General features: G+C 42.4%; 1 protein-coding gene across 2 annotated transcripts in view; it reads right to left on the minus strand.

The window, feature by feature from the left end:
• The window catches only part of ST18 (suppression of tumorigenicity 18, zinc finger), a 97,200-nt gene that overhangs the window by 72,596 nt on the left and 2,745 nt on the right, over window positions 1-21,859 (minus strand). For both annotated transcript variants that reach the window (XM_012661404.1, XM_012661405.1), the window contains exons 2-3: window positions 21,039-21,093; window positions 18,880-18,910 (exon numbers count right to left, since the gene is read on the minus strand). In XM_012661404.1, the coding sequence (XP_012516858.1) occupies window positions 18,880-18,910; window positions 21,039-21,093 (86 nt within the window). The remainder of the gene's footprint in view (window positions 1-18,879; window positions 18,911-21,038; window positions 21,094-21,859) is intronic.

Genomic DNA, 21,859 nt, shown 5'->3' on the forward strand with positions numbered 1-21,859 from the left:
AAAAATCTGAAATACAAAACATTTTGAGCACTGACATGATGCCGTAAGTAGACAATTCTACAACTGACCTCACATGACGGGTCATAATTAAAATGCAGTCAAAACTTTGTTTCATGCATCAAATTATTTAAAATATTGTGTAAAATGATCTTCAGGCCATATGTGTAAGGTGTATATGAAACATAAATAAATTCGTGTTTAAACTTGGGTCCCATTCCCAAGATATCTCATTATGTCCATATAAATATTCCAAAATTCAAAAAAAATTCGAAATCTGAAACACTTCTGGTCCCAAGCATTTTAGATAAGGGATACCCAACCTGTACCGCCAGTAAAACATGGAGGATGCATGGTTGGTGGTCCCTATTATTTTTCCCTTTAATTCATCAGTGTGGACCCCACGAGACTGATCGTATAGGTTTACAGTGGCCTACCACAAACTCAAGTAAGTAATAATTCCAACTGCAGCTGCTGTGCCAAAATATGGGATCTTTGTTTAGGAGATTAACACAGATTCAAATATGTGTGGTGCAGTCCCTGACGTGGTAAACATGTTCTTTTCCATCTCTAGCAGGAACCAAGAACAGTTAGTATTCTGATGACAAGGAAAAGAGTGCAGATCTATGATCTTGTTGAAGACTATGCTAACTCTGCTGCCCTCTGTCATGCTGTAGTCTGAAGAAATATGGGTAATCTGGACATCCCACAGACCATCGCATTTGTAAATTATGTTGACTGGCCAGGCACAGTGTCTCACGCCTATAACCCCGGCACTCTGGGAGGCCGCGGCAGGAGGATCACTTGAGGCTGGGAGTTGAGACCATCCCAGGCAACACAGTGAGATCCCGTCTCTGAAAAAAACAAAAAAATTTAGCCATGTGTAGTGGTGCCTGTAGTGCTAGCTACTCAGGAGGCTGAGGTGGGAGGATCACTTGAGCCCAGGGATTTGAGGCTGCAGTGAGCTATGATTGTGCCACTGCACTCCAGCCTGTGCAACAGAGCGAGACCCTGTCTTTTAAAACAAAAAGTTATGTTGATAACATCATACTAAGGAGAACAGATAATCAAGAAGTGGCAAGTATTCTGGAGCCTTTGAAAAGACACCTGTGTTAGAGAGGTGGCAGATGAATCCAATAAAGATTCAGGGCACGTCACATCAGCGAAGAGTTTGGGGGCTCAATGTTTGGGCATCCTGGCATGTGCCCGTTTATAACAAAGAAAAAATCATCACATCTCACATTTCCCTCCTCTGAGAAGAAAGCATGATGCCAAATTCATCATTTTAGGTTCTGGGGATAGCGTACTGCATGCCTGGGAATACTGCTCTGACCTGCGCTGAGAGACGGGGCGGCGGTCAGCTTTGCTGGGCTGCAGAGCAGGACCAGGCACATCCTGGGCAGCGCTGCTGCTGGACCGCGCAACCTGGTAATGCCAATGGTTTGTTTACAGGCATCTGCAGCAAGAAAAGATGCCAATGGAATTTATGGCAAGGTCTAACAGAAGAATCACAGTGCAGACCCACATGTCACTTGCAGCAGAGAATTACACACTACTGGAAAAACAGCCCAGTTGAGATGGAATCCTTGACCACGAGGTCAGAGCTAACCATCATGAGCTGGATTCTGTTAGATCCACCAAGTCATGACGCCACACAGGGCTAGAAGCCATCCACCACAGGATGGAAGGTGCAGCATTAGGCTGAGGCAAATCTATGGGGAGCAAGGACGCTGCATTGCAGGCAGCCCAGACTCCCGTGACATCCACCACTGTGCACCTCACCCTCAACTGCTACAGGTGGGCATGTGTGGGCTCCTGGACACCAGCCACCGAGGAAGAAAAGGATGAGCTTAGTTTGTAACTGCGTTGGCTCAGCATCTGAGCGCGATCTGAAAATGGTCTGCAGGTCACCACTTAAGGGTGGCTCCGGAAGGAGCAGACAGAATAAATCTTCCCCATGGCAGAGCTACAGGGAAGAACAGAGGTGCGTCTGGTTTTCCTTTGTGTGGAGAGAAAAGGAGGCCAATGTAAGAATATATATGGACCCGTGGGCAAAGGGAATAGCTTAGCTAGTCAGACGGGGACAGGAGATGAGTGGGTTAGCTGGGAGATCAGGTACGAGGAGATCCGGGAAAGAGGTATGAAGGTGGATTTAGGAGAGTTAGGATGAAGTGCGATGGTTTTGATCTTATATGACGACACCCACCAGAGAGCACATACCAGGAAGAGGCATTAAGCCCTTGCCAGACAGAACGACCCGGTCAGGTGGAGCTGCCCAGCCTCTGCTTTCAGTCTTCCCGGGACTGGCGCAGTAGCGTCACTGATGGAGCAGCGTTAGCGGCAAGGCTGGAAGCACTGAATAGGCCCAGTGCATAGGCTGTCACTGAGACTGAGGGCGCTACTCCCACAGCCCAATGTCCAAGCCACCACCAAAAGAAATACATGTTGATCCCCCAACATGGCACCATTCCTTGAGGAAACCAACCAACCACTGGACCATTTCGTTTTAGAAGAGGCAGCAATTCAACTTGACTGGAATGGACACATATTCTGGGTATGGGTTTGCCTTCCCTGCCTTCAGCACCTCACCCAAAACCACTACCCAGAGCACACAGGAGGTTTGCTCCATCAAGACATCCTCATATGTTTCATTGGAACACAATCTGTCACAGGATTCCAGAAAGGCCAGAAAGAAGGCATCCTGGTGGAGTGATGGAATGACTTCTTGAAGGCACAAGTGAGTTGCTAGCTTGGAGGTGACTCCCTGCCAGGATGGGTGTCTTCCTGGGAGGCAATATACACTCTTAATCAAAAACCATTAGAGAATGCCATGTCCTCAACAGTTTGAGTACAAGGGTCCAAGAACTAAAAGATGGAATTAGGAGTAGCTTGGTTTATACCATAACTCCCAGTGACCAACTAGAAGGCTGCGTACATTCCCTATTCCCAAATCTGGGTTATGTGGGTCTAAAGACCCTGGTTTCCAAAGGGAGAATGCTTCTGTGGGGGCACACAGTGAGAGTCTTACGGAGCTTGAAGCTCAGACTTTCTCTGAGTCACTAGGGTTTCTCATGCTGTGAGATAAGCAGACAAGGAAAAAGTCACCATCCCGGGAGGGTAACTGACCCTGATCACTGAATATATATAGTCTCCAACTGATCTGCTGAGGTGTCTCCTGGTTGTTCCTGGCCCAGACTTGCAACGAATCAACAGGTTAGCAATCAGAGAGCCTGAAGGACATGGGGACCTGTGGCTCAGGTCCCTTGGGGATGAAGTAAGCCATCTAGGACAGCAGGGGTCCTTGGCAAGGACGAAGGGAATGGGTAGAAGAGCAGGCAGGCAATGAACATGATATACAAAGCAGGTATAAAGGATTTGAGCCGGGAAGGTGTGGACGGTGTGCACTCCCCTCCCCTCCCTCCAGGGCTGGGGCACTCACTTCCCCACCTGCTGAGAGTGTTGGGAGCTGATGATGCTTAGCTGAATCCATTTTTGGGAACTGCCCTCAGCCAGAGAGCCATCTCACCCCAGATCATGTCCCCATGGGACAGCCCATCTTTCCCCTTGAGAAGGCAGGGCCACCTCTGAAGAGCAATCTAGCACAGCTCTCTGTACACAAGCTAGGGCTCCCACTGTGGTTCAGCTTCTCCCCGGCCCAGCCCTGCCTCCCTTACATCTAACAGGATTGTTCCCGGCACACTGGGCTGCAGGAGACAAACAGTCTGCGCATGTCTACTCGGACAGCATTTTTAGGAGTTCAGGAGACAGAACCCTGGGGAAAAGTTAAAGCCCTATGCATTCATTTGAAACAGTCCTCAAGATTCCTAAGACAGTTGAAGGGCCACCATAAACAACACATTTATTTTTAGCAGTGAGGACTGTGGAGCTATTGCTCATTCCACAGGATAATCCCTGAAAGTCATGAGCTGCCTCTCTCAGTTACGTCTTAGAAACTTTGTGACCACATCCATGTTTGTAGAGCCATAGTGTGTCCAACAGTAAACCCACCATGTAAACTTCAAGCACTTGTATCATAAATTCAGTATCTAATAAGTCGTTGCTGTTTACCGATGGTTGGTTTGTTGTCATGGAACACTGGTTCCATTGACAAGGCTATTTGATAATACCAGGTTGTAAGAGGAGAGAATTCTTTTTTCATAAGGCCAGAGCTAGTAGATTTTTTTTCTCACTTAATTGGGATTAAGTTTTATGAATGATAAATTAATTGTATAACATCCACCACAGAATTTTTTCATAAAACAATCAAGCCATTAAAAGCCACATCGTAATAATAAGAAGAGGAATAATAGGGAACTTCCTCCAAATCGTGAAGTCACAGTAAATGGAGCTACGAGTGTCCCACAGACCTCCAGTCACCCCTCGTGCCGGGCGAACACAACTTCCTTTGTGCTGTCACTCTGACGACACTGTCACAACATACTGCTTCCATGCCAACATAGCGTTTGGCATTTACCTTGCTTATAAAATTATCTCTCTAAGTTACAATCGTCTTCCCGAGTAACCTGCAAACATCTACAAAAGAGACTGTTTCTTGTTCGTTTTTGTATCTCCTGTGCATAATATAAGGTCTGTGTCTCAGTAACATGTTCAGTAAATGTCACTGAAGTTGAACCCACCCAGATGTAAGCATATAAAGATGAACTTCGGTGCACACATGAACCTAGGAAATTGCCTTTCTCCCGGAGATGCAGCAAAAGCCACCTATTAAATGCATCCTCCTTGGAGCAAGAGTTCACTGATCCTTGGGAGCTTCTGTGCCCAGCACCCCCGGCCACTGAGGGTGTGCCGTTGTCCGACAGCCGAAAAAGAGACAGGAGGTAAGTTAGCAGAAGCCAGTGAGTCAAGATATCCTAATTAGTACACACAAAGATGGACGGAATGACAATGACATTATGAACTAGTCAGTCCCAAACTCAACTCTCCAAGAATGCAGAATAGTCATGTAGCTCTAAAGGTAATTCGATCCTCACATAAACCAACTTTCTTAAAGAAACAACTGTTCAATCATTGACTAAAACACAAAATATACACCAAATATACACCACAATAATACAAAATATAAATTTCTTCCAATTTATACCCAAACACAATGTATTTTAGTTATATAATGTAGGTCTACTAAACTCCTTTTAATTGCCTGTAGATTGACTGAACAATTAATTTAATGTGTATTGACAATTTAGCCATACAATATATAAATAGTTCCCTAGATTCTTGTAAAAACATATTATAACAGAGAATAGAGATTTCCTCAAAAGACTAAAAGTTGATAATATCAAATAAGATAAAATCAGAAAATTAAAGATAGTAAGAGATGAACATTATGTGGATTTTAGAATCAAGATACTCAAAGAATTCAGAAAGAATTTAGATTCGAAGGGAGATTTGCTATTGTTGCTGTTTAATAATTAATTAATAAACAAACTAAAGCCACACTGTTATTTTGAGTAATACTTCAAAATACTTTCTTAAGTATGTAAATTAATGAAATATATGTGGTTTTATATGTGGAAGGGAAGGGAAGGGAAGTGTAGGAAAGGGAAGGAAAGGGAAGGGAAACAGTCAAACAGCATTATAAAACTGAAAACATTAAAGAAAATCAAACAAAAATTATCTTATTTTGATCATAGAAAAATACAAAAATAAAATTCACATAGTTCATGAATATTTGCCTCACCAAAATTTTTAGTATACTTGAGGAAGAAATATTTAAAATAACCTTACTGAAAAAAATCTTTAAAAGGAGATCATTGAATCATCTTAGCTGATCTTTGATAAGTGCTATAGTTTATTATAGATGGTATCTGCTAAAAAAATTAAACGTGGTTGAGTAACAGAAGCATCTTGACAATTCAAGCTAAATAAATTTATAGAATTGAGTTCAAAGTGACTCTTTTTACTTGAACTACTTAGTCAATATTCTGAATTCTTTTTTTTATTTTTTTGCTTGAAGCTTGTATTCCTAACCAAAAAAATCAAGAAAAATAAAATAATGAGAGCTATAAAATATTCCACCATAATGGGGATAAAAATGCTATGCTTTATTTTTGTATATTATGTTAGTATATGATCAGATCACATACATTCAATTTTTTGTATATTCACAAATACCTAGTTTTAGAAGAAAATAAAATGTGCCTTATGTTAATTTTCCTAGCACATTATTTCATCGAATTTGAAATAGCAATCGTGCTAACGAGCAGAAATTTTGTTAGCAAAGTAAGCTTGCAAAAAATGATTAAATTTAAAAAGCCAATGACTTAGGTGCTGCTTAGGTACGGAGGTGGGTGTGGGATGGAGGGGAGGATTGGGAGGCGCCTCGCGCTGCCCCCTCCCCTCCCACCTGCCTAGGCTGGGGCTACAGAACCGCACTTGGGGTCACATGTGGAGGCCAGTCTTGATGGCGCCGGTTTTACCCTGGGGGGAGAGCAGGGTAAGCCCCAAACTTGAAAGATTAGAAATCTTAAATAGAAATATCTTCCTATATTTTTTCAAATCTCCCCATAAATGATGCAGAAAGCTTCATTTACCCCGCCACTTCCTTGTCATCTGTTTTATTTTATTTGGCGAATGTCTGCATCAGTATTGTAAGGACTGACACCCATCTGTGCGTCTTCTCCCTGACTTTATGCGGTAGTCCCCTTTATCTGAGGTCTGCTTTGGGGTTTCAGTTACCTGCGGTCAACCGAGGTACGAAAATAGGTGAGTGCAGTAAAATGATATTTTTTAGAGAAAGACCACGTTCACATAACTTCTATTACAGTATATTGTTATAATTATTCTATTTGATCATTAGTTATCATTGTTAATCTCTTACTGTGCCTAATCTATAAATTAAACTTGATCATATGTATGTATAGGAAAAAACACCATATATATATAGAGCTCTGTGCTATTTGTGGTTTCAGGCATCCACTGAGGGTCTTGGAACCATCCCTCAAGGAGAAGGCACGGCCACTGTACCTTACAACATATGGTCTGGGACTTCCTAGAGTCCAGGGACTATTTGTTACGTGTCTTCTGGGTACTGTGTGAACACTTGCAGTTTGAGGAGAAGCAGAACCCGTGCGTGCACACTTCTAAGGAAAGGAGAAATACTTCACTTTGTCAGAAAACGTGAAGCTTAAAGTAAATTACAGTTATTTTATAAACAAAATAAGAACTTTAAATTTTAATGGCGGTTGTTGAAAAGAATGCAGAACCAGTATCCAGATACTGGCAAAATTCTGTTTCAAAAATCCCATCTCAGCTCTCAGTTTTGAATGGAAACATGGGAACAGAATAAGTGACAGTGATGATAAAATGCTTAGAAAAATGTCTGTTGTAAAGTTACTCTGGGAAAAAAATAACCAAGGGAATTAACATTTCATTCATGTGCCTAAACTCAAGTTCATGTGAATTATTCAGACATCTCAAGGGGGAAAAAAAAAGGTTATCATGGACCACTTAAAAATACTGTCTCTACTTCACACCATGTGCAAATCTATCAAACGCTAAGTTCTTATTTATTTATTTTTTTTTTTTTTTGAGACAGAGTCTCACTGTGTTGCCCTGGCTAGAGTGCCGTGGCGTCAGCCTAGCTCACAGCAACCTCAAACTCCTGGGCTCAAGCGATCCTCCTGCCTCAGCCTCCCGAGTAGCTGGGACTACAGGCATGCGCCACCATGCCCGGCTAGTTTTTTCTATATATTTTTAGTTGTCCTGTTAATTTCTTTCTATTTTTAGTAGAGACGGGGTCTCGCTCTTGCTCAGGCTGGTCTCGAACTCCTGAGCTCAAACAATCCGCCCGTCTCGGCCTCCCAGAGAGCTAGGATTACAGGGGTGAGCCACCGCGCCCGGCCAAAGTTCCTATTTACATTAGTGGTGTAGGCACAGTCCTACTGATGAAAATGACCTCAGTTATTCTCAAAGTAAACATTATTACCTGATGATGGGCTTGGAGCTTCTTTGTTACTGGGGTCAGTCACCCCCAGAAACAGTCAAATGAGGGCCACGTAAGTAAAATTAAGTTAATTTTAGAGGCTTTAAGGGGAGACCAGCAAACCTACAGGTCTAATGAGCACCATAATGAATAAGGTACAGACGTCCTCCTGTTCTCTAGCATGGACACTTAGATAATGTGCAGAAGAAGGAAAGATAGAATGCACAGTAGGAAAGGAGAGAGAGTGTGTGAGATGGAAGGAGTCGGCAGTGAAGGCAGAGGCCGGAAAGGATGAAGGGAACAGAGTGAGCGTGTGTGTGTGTGTGTGTGTGTGTGTGTGTGTGTGTGTGTGTATATGTGTGTGTGCGCGCGCGCATGCGTCACAGCCAGGTAGCGGAAGACTGGCAGAAGCAAAGACCCAGGACAACCCGCAGACGGGAGGCCCGGGAGGCACAGACGCACGAAGAGGAGGGAAAACCAAACCAGACCAACGGCTCGGACGCGCACACAGAGGCAGGGCCTCATCAGTAACGTGGCCACTGTGGTAATTTTCTGGCTTTACTAACACAAAAGGCTTCTTAAAGACCATGTGGCTGTTTTGTAACTACTATCATAAATGCCAGTGTCATTTCTCGACATTTAGCTGAATGCAGAGATTTGGCCCATAAACAATCTGTTTTTTTTCTTTAGTTTTCTGAACTAAAAAACGAGAAACCTACAGATATACATAAGATCTCTGCTAAATATGAACTAAACATGAAAAAGAATTGTTTGATATTTGTAACACTCCATTTATCCTTCCCGACATACCGTGAATCGCTGGACAGGACTTGCCGACGTACTGGGGTCAGATTGAAAAGGGGGACCGTGTGGTACAACGGCCACGGCTTAGCGAGTCAGCAGGATCGCCTGCTTTGAGATATTATCACAATTATGTGTATATCAGTGTATGTGTGGCAGATCTGTGTGTGACTGCGTACATGTACACATACACACCCATACAACTCTGCGAAATGCTTCAGCAGCCAAGTATCCCACTGAAGCAGAAATAGCTCGAATCAGAAATAACCTGATTTAGAAGCATCCAACTAAAAACGAAACCTGCCGGCGCCACAGATCACTTCCTGTAACCCTAGCCCCTCCTCCACGCGCCTGTGCCTCGCTCCGCGTGCGGACCAGACCCGCTGAGGAACGGCTCCTCCCGGGGCCCGCTGGGGGGCGGCAGGCACCGGAGGTCAGACAGCCCCAACACGGGGGCCCTTCCCCCACCCCGGCAGGCTGGCCACCTTGCTGGTCTTGTTGGTACTGATGGGGTGCCCCGATATTTCCATTCCCCAGTGGGGGCAGAGGTGACCGTTTTGCCAGTGCCCGCATCCTAGTTTAATATTCCATCACATAACCTTTCTAACCACTCACACTCTCATTTAGATCATTATGCAACTGCTCTTCCCTGAGAATGCCAAAGCAACCCGTAACACGGTTCGGAGCCACAGTTTGCCCGTTGTAGCACCGCCTCATGGCCCTAAAGGCCAAGCAGGACAGCGGATTTAAAGGAAGACACACGCAGCGCCTCAGGGCGTGGAAGCCGCAGGATACGCACTTTGCTATTTGACCCACGAGTTGGTTGGACAGACCTTGGGGGCTCTCCTGTAGGTGATGGTTTGTAAGGATGTGCCCATGGCCAATAAGAACAATGAGGTTAAAAACCTGTTGGCGGGCTTGGTCCACTGTGCCGCCAAGAAATTGCCCTGTACCTGCTTTAGATATGGAAATACACTGAACATCAAAGCTTAATTCATGAAAGCATAAAATTACAAAAATTGAAGACATTTTGATCTTAGACTATAGGCTTTCTTTTGATATAGGATTTTTCATATCCCCATATAAAAATATGGGGATGTCTTGTTAAGGATGGGCAAGTGGAAGTGGGTTCAGAGTAATGGAGAGAACTGTGCTTCCTGTGTACTCAAGGGACAGTCCCTGGTCTTATTTGCCCTCCCTCCGGTGACCCCAGCCACCTAAACCTGGAGCAAGCTGAGGAACAGGTGGCTGGGAGAGTTTGCCAGCACTCCAATTTAACTCATCTGTAAGGACCGCCTGCTCTGTGACAGCAGAAGTTCCCTGGGCAGATATTTTCTCATCCTTTAAACTCAGACCCCAGAATGAGGTGCTCATTCCGTTGCGTTCCCTCATGTAAATCTATTTTATAGGAATTATCAAATGTTTTCATGACTTTTAGCTTGTCATCTTTCAAAAACCTTGAGTGCCTGTGTCTCATTCCAGTGCCTTCTATATACTCAGAACACATTCATTCAAACTTTTTCATTAGCACCTAATGTGTGTCAGGCACTATTCTGGATCTCATGGATATTATCAATGAGATAAGAAATTCCTGCTTTTGTAAAACTGAAATTAGAAACAAGGTAAATAAGTATTTGGACTGCATGTCAGAAGGCGACTATTTTTTATGAAAAATAAGACACAAGGAGAATAATAAAGCGAGCTGAGGAGTGGGGCCTTGCAGCTGGAAAGGCTGAGGTCAGAGATGCTCTGTTGACACGAAGGCATTGGACAAACACTTGACAAAAGGGAGGGAGTGAGCCCTGTGGCTGTGCAGGGAACACCATTCCAGCCAGAGGGAAGAGCACACAAAGGCCCGAGGCGTCGGCAGGTCTGGGGGACCCAGGGAGAAGCCGAGGCAGACAGGGGCCGTGCAGAGATGGGAACCCAGGCCAGAGGAAGGATTTTCCTCTGAGGAAAGGGAAACCCACCGGAGGGTTTCTGGCTGCAGCTCGCACATGAGGAAGAACAGGAGGGAGACCCATAGGAAGGAGACTGTGGTAACTCAGTTGAGCAATGCAGTTTGGGGCCTGCTGATAGTAGTGGAGGGCTGGGAAACAGACCGTGGATTTATTTACAATCAGAGCCATTAGAACGTTTGGCCAGATCGGACATGCGGGATGAAGAGGAGAGTCAGGGTGCCTCCACCCTGACTTTGTACTTTTCCATTTACCGACATGGGGAGTTGAGGGGTATTGATTTATGGCAGAAGAGGATGATTTTAATTCTGGATGTGTTAACTCTGAGACACTCTTCAGGGGTGCATTTGGATATGCTGACTACACAGCTGGTTATATGACTCTGAAATTCAGGGAAGAGCGAGAGCTGAAGATGTACGTTCATTCACACGCAAACGTACTGAAAGCCTGACCGAGATCGCAGGGAGCCCCACCACGAGGATCAAGGACGCACACTGGGGAGACAGGTGTTGAGAGACTGGGCTGTCGAGGAACCAGCAATGAGAACTAAGAAGATACAGTCTGAGAGGTGGGAGGAAATCGGGGAGCCTCTAGGGTCCGGAAGCAAAGCTTCTTTGAAAATGATCATGGAGCGTGAGTCTTGCAGCCCTTCCTTCTAGGAACTCAGAGCTCAGTGACCCTACGGGACAGACTGTAGGCTCCGTGCTCCATGGCAGCTTCCACATACGACAAGGATGCAGGGTCCTCAGAGGCTCTGGAACAATTACTATGAGCACATTGAGGAGTCAAGGAGTCTCACTTCACTCTATTCTAACAGGGCCTACCCGGTGCCGTGACCCCCACACTTGGGGAGAGGCAGAGAGAGTGCCCCCAGGGGCACACTGCAATCATTTCCCCAGGCAGGTGCTGCTCCAGTGCCCCTGATTTTGCAACGGGTCCCTAGAGGTAATTCCCCTACTCCATCTTTGAGACTCATCCCCTCGTGAGCCTCCCCAACAGATGGGAGAATCCTTACAGAAAATCCATGCTCGGATGCTGTTCTTCGCGGTCTACACTGCGCCGTGCTTGGCTGCCCCAGCCTTCGATTTCTTCTAAGTCTTCTACCTGTTCGCAAGCCCTGGCCATAACTTTGCGCCTGTCCTTGTGGCACGAGACCACTCCTGTTCACAGACTCCCTGGACTGATCATTTCCTGTAACACAGGCAACTCAGGAATGGGCAGTGTGCATTTCTCTTCCATTTTTGTTTTCTCTTTCTGATTGAAAATGACCAAATGAGACCATGGGAGACCTTGACAGAGTTAAGAGCACCTCGCCTTGATGTTTGACACTTTGATAAAATATATTCAGAGGGGAAGACCCTGTTGATAGTAGAAAACTGAATTAGAAATGACTAAATGTAGGGTAGGCTGGTTTATAGTCCAGGGGTCAGAGAATGCTTTATGGCTAAACTGTCTTGGCTTTAGAGGGACAGAACTAGATTATTAAGAGGGTAGGTCTCATGTTAGGTGTCCTTAACACAATAAAACAAAATTATCTTAAAATTTAAAAATAAGTAAATAAAAGGACAGAACTAGGCAAAAAATCTAAATATTTGGAAGGGAAGAAGTTGCAGGCACTTTAAAATTTTGTCTGGTATAGCCTGCAACAGAGTAGAGATGGAAAGAGCATTTTAACAACATGGAAAACACTCTAGGCACAGCATTTCCTCAGAAAACAAGATGGTGAGGAGATTGAAAGAACAAATTTTTGCGGAGAGGGCTTATTTTATGCTATAGGGAGGAGAAAATAAACAAGGAGAAGAAAAAAATACACAAGAGGAAAGCCCAGGTGAAAAGGCAGCGAATGGCAGGGTCAAAGGCAAAGATGGACTCAGAAGACGCGGCCGTGTGGGCAGGAGGTGCAGGCGGAAGCCACGTTTCGTTAGTCAAGAAGGCGGCAAGACTCGACCTTCGAACACTGCCCCAAGGTCAGGCAGCTGGTCAGTGACTGGCCTCGGAACCCAAGGCTGCTATGAACCCCACGTTCTCTACACCACATGAACTAGTCAAATTCGAGGCGGGGGTTTGCATTAGTTACAAGTCACCCATTGTGGGGGAATTTGGAAAACTAGAACACACAGTATTTGGGCTGTAGGGAGTGGATTTGTTAACACTGTGGAACATATTTATTTCAGCTTATACTTTAAGCAGGGGAAAAAGTACAAGGTGTCAGAAGCATTATGTTTGCCACCATGTAATGTCATCGAAATGGGACTTCAAACAGATATAGTTTACTTAAAAGGTAATAGCAAGAAATGAAGTGCTCTGCCTAACGATTGATATTGATGCAGTCCTTCAAGGAGGATTGAGGAGAAACCAGGTATGGTATAAAGTAGTTTTGCGTTGCCTTGGAGATGCTCAGGGGTACATTAGGGTGAGAAGATAGGGACCAAAAGGAACAAACTGAGAAATGCCAGAGCAAGGTTGAAAGGAGTATCATCATCTTAGTCCCTTTTAATCAAAGTTGCAAGGGAGTTGTGTGACAGACATATGGAAGTTGACAGAAATTTTAAATTTTGTTTGAGACATCATAATTAAATAGAGAACACAATCTAGATGGCTACAGAGTTTTAGGTGGAGGCATAAAAGATAGTGTTTAAAAAGTATCCTTACATAAACTTTCTTTCTAATGATACATTAAGAATATTTAAGAAAGATCTGGTTGATTTCAAACACTTCCAAGAGATAAAAACAAAGACTCGAAGAAGACCAAAGATTGTGCTTTTTGCTACACTACTATCAAAATGATTTGTTTGGTATTCTGCCATTCTTTATCAAATAGAATGTAAATAATTATTAACATTCCCCAAGAATTCATAGATCAAGATAATTCCAAAGAACCTAGACTCTTGGCTTTTCTGCAAAACTACATATTATTGAAAATTAGCAATGGAGAGAAGAGCTTTTCCATGTTCCAGAGCCTTATCCCAAACTTTCAAACACCCATTAATTTCTTATAGATCCTGTTAAAAGGGAGTGGAAGCCTGAGTGTCTGCATTTCTAATAAGCCCCCAGGGGACACTGCTTTTTGCTAGAGTAGGCAGACTCCGGAGTCACCTTTGAGCCCCAAGTTGGAAGTGATCTCTCCCTCTTACTGCCTGGAGCCCTTGTTCATCTCACCCACAGCGATGTTACTACGTGATTCCCTGGGCTTATTACCAATGCCGTGAATTGCTTATCCACTGCAATATCTAATACCACACTGGTGCAGAAGCACAAGTATCAAAGGCAATATGCATTCCTCGGTCAAGAGTGCCAAATCTGCTGTGTAAAAATATTTATGTTACAAGAAATGAAAGGCTAAATGCATGAAAAAATTATCTCTGTCGGTGAGCTCTGAAAAATTATCTCTGTCCAGAGCAGTGATGCAAATAACTCCTCACATGCAGCCTGCAGTGGGGGTATTTTTTCTGCAGTTTTAGAAAATGTCTGATTCCTAGCACCTTAGATTCTCAACTTCTATAACCCATCAGTTGACAGAGGCCACCAATATCCTATGATAATATCTGAACATAGAGAAAAAAAAGATAAAGAAATGAAGCACATTTTGTTGTTCTTATTTTGTTTCTGAGTCTCTTAACTATGTGGACATGTATTTACTAGCCCCGTATTATTTTTCTGAAATACAGACATTATAATTTAAAATAGAACATAGACAATTAAGCTGGGGAGTGCCTTGTCCCTCATAATCACCATTACATACATAAAACTATACTTTATCACATGTGTTGGTGTAATCAGTTATGTATATATAAACTGTACATCTATATGCATACCACATACATATGCATAGTGTACGCACTAGAGAAAACGTAACCATTTAGTGTTTGGCATTCAGGGTGCTACGAAGGAACAGGATTCCACTGTCAGCCCATTTCTAAGTGACTGTTACTGGCCGCAGGGGCAGGGTAAGTGACCCATGCCTCCCACACTGCAAAGTCAGTCTCAGAAGTACAAGGTAATAGTTCATCGCCTGTGCGGTAGCATTTCAAAAGAAAAAAACAAAATGGGCAGATATTTGTGTCATGTCTAGATGCTTTAACATAGACTCAAAATCACACAATCAATTCATGGGAAATGATTCAGAAGAAAAGGACAGTGGCCTCGCTGTAGTTGCCAGTGTGAGGAATAAAGAAAGTGTGGCAGGGTTTGTCTGCAGGTCAGAATATGTTTCAACTTAATTTATTAATTTACTGATAAAGTTTAAATTAATATTCCCCCAAAGGTGGGTGATAAAATGGCATTCCGGGCCTGCAGTGGTGGCAGTCAATATGGCGCGGCCGCAGTAGAGGCGGGGGCTCGGCAGGCAGGGCCGGGACAGAGCTCTGCCTCCGGTTCAGCTGCTTCTCAGTCAGAGACTGGGTGTAAAGCACTTGACTTCCCTCAACTCAGCTCGCGAGTGAATCGCAGGTAATGTCATTTGACCCGACCACCTTATGGGATTCTATGGGTCCAACTAGACACTGTGCATACTGTTTCTACCACTCGTTTGCTGTGCACCTGTTGAAGGCCCACTCAATACAAGTTCAATGCTAAATGCTATAAAAGGCAGTGCAAATGCATAAATACGTGATGGCATTATAGTTCATTGAGTTTTCTTGTTAAACAACAAACCTCTTTTTGTTTTCATTCTTGTTGAAAGTTTCTCCAATATATTTTAAGACACTTTTCTACTCTAGTAAGAACAGTCCAGGGAACACAAAATAATCTCTCTGGAGTGTTTCAGTCGATGTGGGGCTTCCCAGCTACGTGTCCAACACAACCTCCCCGTTACACGGAGCATAAGTCAGGACGATGAGGAGACAGCTCTGGACGTCTCCCCCAGCCCCTGGAAGAACACGTTTCTTCTTCTACATTAATCCTCACCATCAGCATCTTGGGTTATCAGTCTCGCATCCTCCAGATAGTGGCCAATAGGAAGAATGGGTTTTCTTTAAGGTGTCAGTTTCTTGAATTCTAATTTACAGATTTGACCATAATATTTAGAAAGATACGTTGCCAACATGAACATAGCAGTTACACTATTAAATATTCAAAACACGCACTGAGGCCTACGTTTGGAAATTATAGCATTTTTTACCCAATTGCATGATTAAGACTATTAATTTCCTTTAACCCAGATGATTGATTTATGGAACACTTACTATTGGAAATAAGTTTCTATTTATTTCTTTTAGCTGTCATCTCCAGAATTTTTTATACGATAAGTTTCAATAGAATTTTGGTTACTAAAGGAAAACTTTATTCTCAAAAAAGGAAAACCATTAAGTATTAAAATAAAGAATTTAACTGATATAAAGACTATAGTGAATGAAATAAGATTGAATAAAAAAGAGAAAGCCATCAAAATCTGTCACAAAAATTTTCACATACTGATGAAATGTTATTAAATTTATAACTTATTGATTGGAGAGCTCTTAAAATGTTTAACATTCTAAAACTTATAAGAAAATACCAAATGACAGGGTGTTAAATAAAAGAAGAAATTATATTCAATAAAATAAAAAGAGACACCTAAATTAAAGTTTTCATTGTGAAACTCAAGCCAACAAATTTGTAAGCAGCAATAAGACCACAAAAAGACAGTGAGATCTGACTCTAAAATACTTAAGAGCCTTGAATTCATTTGCCTCTCTGAGTAGTCACATAAGAAAGTCATTTCAGAGGCTAGAATGTATTTTCCTAATTAGAGGAAGTGGGTTGGACTGGTGTAAAACACTTTGCCAATGCATGAGATAATTACCAATGTTAGTAGAGGCAATAGCAAGAGGTTCAGATTAAGGATAATGGTAATAAAAGAAAAGAGCAGAGAAAATGCGATGGCCATGATTTAGAAAGACACAAGAGAGGTTTCTCGACACCACCTGTAACCTGAATTGTGTTCGAGGAAAAACTGGAAATGCTAATAAGGAATATGATTAAAGGTGGGCCTGTGGTTATAAATTGCTTTTTTAATGGTGATGATAGTAGCTGACATAGAGTATAATAAGAAGATGAGAATGTCAGTATCAATTTTTATTAGTGCCATGAACAATATACAGTATATTTAAATTAGCTTCATTCGTATTAGTATTTTTGTAAGTAGTCACTCTAGAAGCAATAACATGTCCAATGCATTCTAAAAAGAAGAACTAAATAAAGTTGCCAATGTGCTATACAAAATAGCCATAACTTTTACGCTGGGGAAAACATGCCACATTTCCTAAGACACTCAGAGTTCGGGCACACAGCCGTGACTCTGGTTCACAACAGATCTGTGGAATAAATTGGAAGAGCAATTGTACGAAATGGAAAAACGGTACAAAATAAAAAGATACTAAAAATATAAGCTTCCATATAAATCAGTACTTTTCCCCACATAGATCAGTACTTTTTGCCCATCATTTATACAGAACCATAATCAGGATCTTCGTCTAGGTCTGCTTTAACCACTTAAGAAACAGCTCGGGACCTGGTCAGTCTAGGTCATTCTATGAAACATAAATACTTATGAAATATAAAATGATCAGTTAGTGATTTTTATAAACTGGTTCTTATTAAAGAAAAATAGCTGAATTAATTTTGTTTCTGAATTTCCCCAGCAATTATAATCAGCTTTCTGAGTTACTCTAATAACAAAGTAGGTAAAACAGAATATCTGACAAAAAACAATTTAGAGAGAATTAGAATAGGAAACATTATTATTTATTATTAAAAGATATTCTTTGCCCAAATTTAATAAAGCTAGGCTGTTGACGGATACATCATAAGGGTTAAAATGCAGAATTATAAAAACCGAGCTGCCTGAGAGCTTGAACAATGAACGTTTTTTCTATTTATATTCTAAATAGTGTGGATTGTGTGTGGGTGAAGGCACAGCCTGGTGGTCAGCAAGGTGGCCTTTAAGTCGGAAGTCTGGATTGCTTAGCAGTCGTGTGGCCTGGGGCTATTCACACAAACTATTCTCACGTTCCTCATCTGAAACCTGGACTAATCGTGGTTTCTACCTTACGAGGTCACTGCGGGACTAAGCGAGAGATACGGTGATGAAGAAAGCTCAGGAGTGTCTGGCACATAACGAGACCTCAATAAATATTAGTTTTATTATAATTGTTGATGCTAATAACATGCTTAAATAGTAATTTCTATTTCTCCACTAAAGTTATAATAAACATTTTTTCCCACGAATTCGCTTCTCTCTGCTAATTCCTTTCTTTTTCTCTATGAATTATACATTTCTTCCTAGGCCAAAGCATACACATTAATTCCTTAACGATTTTTTTTCAAGTTGTTTTTCAGCACACATCACTAAAAAGGCCTTTTCTCTCCCTCCGAATGGTGCGGTTCCCCGAAAAGCCCCGGTGCTGTGCCGGGCGGGCCGCCGCGTCCACGCGCACCGCACTCGGTCTCCGCAGTGGAAACCGAGACCGCGCCAGGGGCTGCAGACGCCTCACCCGCCGGGAGCACCGGATCACGCGAAACTTCTGATCATTCTGCAGGGTGCGTGAGGTCTCCGGAAAGACAGGGATTTTAAATGACAGCGGACTTAGAAAGGGAGAATTTAAAACGAGCCAGGTAACTCAATAGTTGAATCCTATTCAAACGTAGGGTGCCCTCTCTGTCCTGTTCTTATCAAAGTGGCTTAAAAATGTAAATTCTTAGTGAAGAAACTGACGACACAGGCAGGCCGTGGATTTACGGACCAACTTCCGCAGAGAAGAGCCTCAACACCGGTTCGAATCGATGGCGTTCCACCAAAGGGCGCAGCGAAGCTGGGCGGGGGGAATGCGGGCAACGCGGGGGCGACCAACACGGCCTGTGCTCGGTCAGGGACCCCAGACACGCTTGCCTGGACAAAGAACCTGTAAGCTGTTCATGCACACCTTTCAATTTCAGGTGTATCAGACACCGTGGCCCACCTTTCGTTTTGCAAACATTTCCCTTAGGAACACGTTGCTGTTTTCAGAAAGGTGAATTAAACATTGGATCTAGGACCTCCGGGTTGGCAGTTCCCGCAGCTGTTCTCCTTCTCTGCTTATGCCCTTTGGCCTATTCCCTGTATTCCTTACGCTAAATCCAGGATTCTAAGGCGTACAAAGCCTAAACCATTCTACTAACTAAAGCCAATCAGTATGAGAAAGAGTAATGTAGGGCAAATCTTACCTGAGTTCCTGGATTAAAGAATCCACTGGCACTGTTGATGAAAGAAAAGGAAGGGAGGGAGGAAGGATAAAAAAAAGAAAGAAAAAAAAGAAAAAGAATCAGTTGTTGATTTTCAAAACTACGTGATCAAAACTTTTCCCCCACCTAGAGGTAATGACCACTGAGTACAGACCCCACTTGCTTTCTTGCTGGGTCGATTGGTTTTTCCTTGTTCTGGCTCCTTGGAGATGAGAGCACCATGAACATGTGCCAGAACAAAGCAACTCCGGGTTCAGTGCCCTGAGTGGCCCTGAGGTCTTAGAGTCGGTCATAGACTGGACTTTCTAAGTACCTGTCTTTACAGATTCATCGACAGATTACAGGAGTATGAAATACTTGAACTATTTTTTAAATACATTTTATTTGTCATAGGAAATGATTCAAGAGAATCTCAAGATTACATTTTTGTTCATATTAAGTATTGAAATAAAACTGGCAAAGTTTTACCGTGTGAATATGTCCCAAGATTTTATTCCATAAACTGCCCACATATAGGAAGGGGAGAATAATGTTAATGTTAATATCAACAACCTTTTAAAAATGAGGAAATTATAGGAGAAAGAGCTTTGACTTTTCTGACTGAAATGATGGGAGCTAAAGAAGTTCATGTTTATAAATACCTGCCTACATGAGGATAAGCAGCATATTGCGGGAGACAACAGGTGGTTTTGAAGATTACTCATGCTTCCCGAGAAAACAGTTGTTTCATTTCTAGAAGAACATTTTGGCTCTATTTAAGTGCATATATGCCTGTGCCAGAAGAATTCAAAGTCCAAAAAGAATTGCAAATTAAAAGACCCACATTTTAAAAGGATGCTAGAGTAGTGTGCTTTTAGAAGTCAAAATAAGAAATTCAAATAATCCAACTACAAGCTCTAGAATGTTGCTATTTATGACAGGTGTGAGCTTCTCCCAAATAATAAAGCAAATTGTTTTTCTTAAACTTTATCCTACTGAGAAATTTGCTGCATAAAAAGTCAGTGATTAAAAATATTACATTCCAAATATTATAAGGATATATAATATGATTACTTTAAAAGTAATTTAAACTAAAACTGGAAAAGAATACACTGTAAAACTTCTGTTTGGGTAGAGAAAAGTCCCACGTTGTGTAGAGCATTATCCTGCATTTTGGTTACCATGGCTAACAATAACCATGGTTACATTTTAACTGAAAAAAATTGTCCTTGAATTTATTAAAAATGTTTGGATTCTAGACTCTGCTCAAACAGGAATTTACTACCTATATAAACATCTAGGTGATGAAAGCATTCCACTGGATCAGCCACTTTCGGCTGTACATCTCCAAACCCTGCGACGACTCAGCCCTTCCTCCCTAAGGTGGGCTCTGGCAAGGGTAGGGTGGGGCGGGAACAGCTATTCAGAGAGCTTTCAGAGGCCATGGTGAACCTGCAGTTTTCCACTTAGAATTAAGGGTCACAAAAATATAGCTAATTATAATAAAAGTTGTTTTCCTTAAGGGGTATTATTGCCAGTCAATCCTGTTTTCCAGATGTTTAGATCATCAAGGGCCTGTTTGTATTTCAATATTACATTACCATCTGTTGGTTACAAAAAGAGAGGGATAACCGGCAAGTTAAACCTTCCAAACGTTACTTTGCAGAGCTGCTGGAAATTCCCAACAGAGACAGTTAAAAAACAAACATCATCATTTTACTTAAACTAAGTTTAGATTGGGAGCCACTAAACCACATAACATAAAAATCGAAACCTGCTTTGGCAATCAACTAACTAAACAATTCGGTCTTTTCCCGTGGCCATTAGAGGTCACTTTCAGAATCTGAAGGTCTCCATGAAACATTCTTCTCTTGCTGAACCTTAGGCTGTTTTGCATGATGTTCAAATCTACTCATGATTGTATTTTGTAAAAATTAGCATCATACATCATTTGGACTTTCCTGAATCCTTTAACTCCTGGTTCATATTTTGCTTGTCAATGCCAAGAGCTGGTGTCCTGGCTTGATGTGTGGGGGGGAGAAAAAAAAGAAGCCCCGAGGAAGTTGTAATCATTCTGACTGCACACCAGGGGCCGAGCCCTGGAACGCCCGTGTTTCATGGTGTGGTAGGCACGGTGTTACAGGACCTGCTTGCTAACTCACCCTCGGTTCCTTTAGAGCGAGTACACTGCGTTTTATCTTCAGCCTCTGCATCCATCTGTAACATGAACACAAAGTCCTGAGGTCATTCCTTTGACATTGACCAAGCTATAAAAACATATAATTAGAAGTTCTGAAGGTCACTATGACAACAGAGCAGCCCTCCGTGCTCTTGCGTTGCGTTGTAGCTCCACAGGTATGCAACTGTGACCGCCCTCACATACCACCAGCTTTGGAAATGCATCTCTAGATGCTGGAAACCACAGAGAACAACGACAAGAGGGCAGATGTCCTTGTCCACAAGTGTTTGCTAGTGGATTTAAACACTTCTGGCATTACAAAGATAGAAAAAGGACTGGGTGATTAACAGTGGCTGTGAAGTAAATGAAATCTCAAATGCCAGACCGAGAAATCTCAGACCCATTTACTGAGGCCTAAGTCCTTTACATTTCTAGACCCTTCTGATACACACCGCTTTCTAAGTTAGCACAAATAATTTCCTGTGTAAACAAGCAACATAAACGCAAACCCCTGAAAGTGCCCCCGGAAATACCACTGGAAATTTTGATTATCAATAAATAATGACACATGTTTGCTCCTAGAATTCCAGAATAAATACTGGTTGTGACCATCCAAATGTATAAGGAAGGTGATATTTGAGTGACATGTGTGTCAGTATTAAATTTCTTAAAACATCATTACTAAATATTTTAAACGTAATCAAATCATTTATCAAAGGGATGCAAAGACTTTGAAAGCCTGTCGTTTTCAGACTCTGGCCCAACTACACCCATTCATTTCACTAGAATCTGCTAATCATCTCT

Source organism: Propithecus coquereli, unplaced genomic scaffold (assembly GCF_000956105.1).
Source record: "Propithecus coquereli isolate 6110/MARCELLA unplaced genomic scaffold, Pcoq_1.0 Scaffold71, whole genome shotgun sequence".
NCBI classification, from domain to species: domain Eukaryota; kingdom Metazoa; phylum Chordata; class Mammalia; order Primates; family Indriidae; genus Propithecus; species Propithecus coquereli.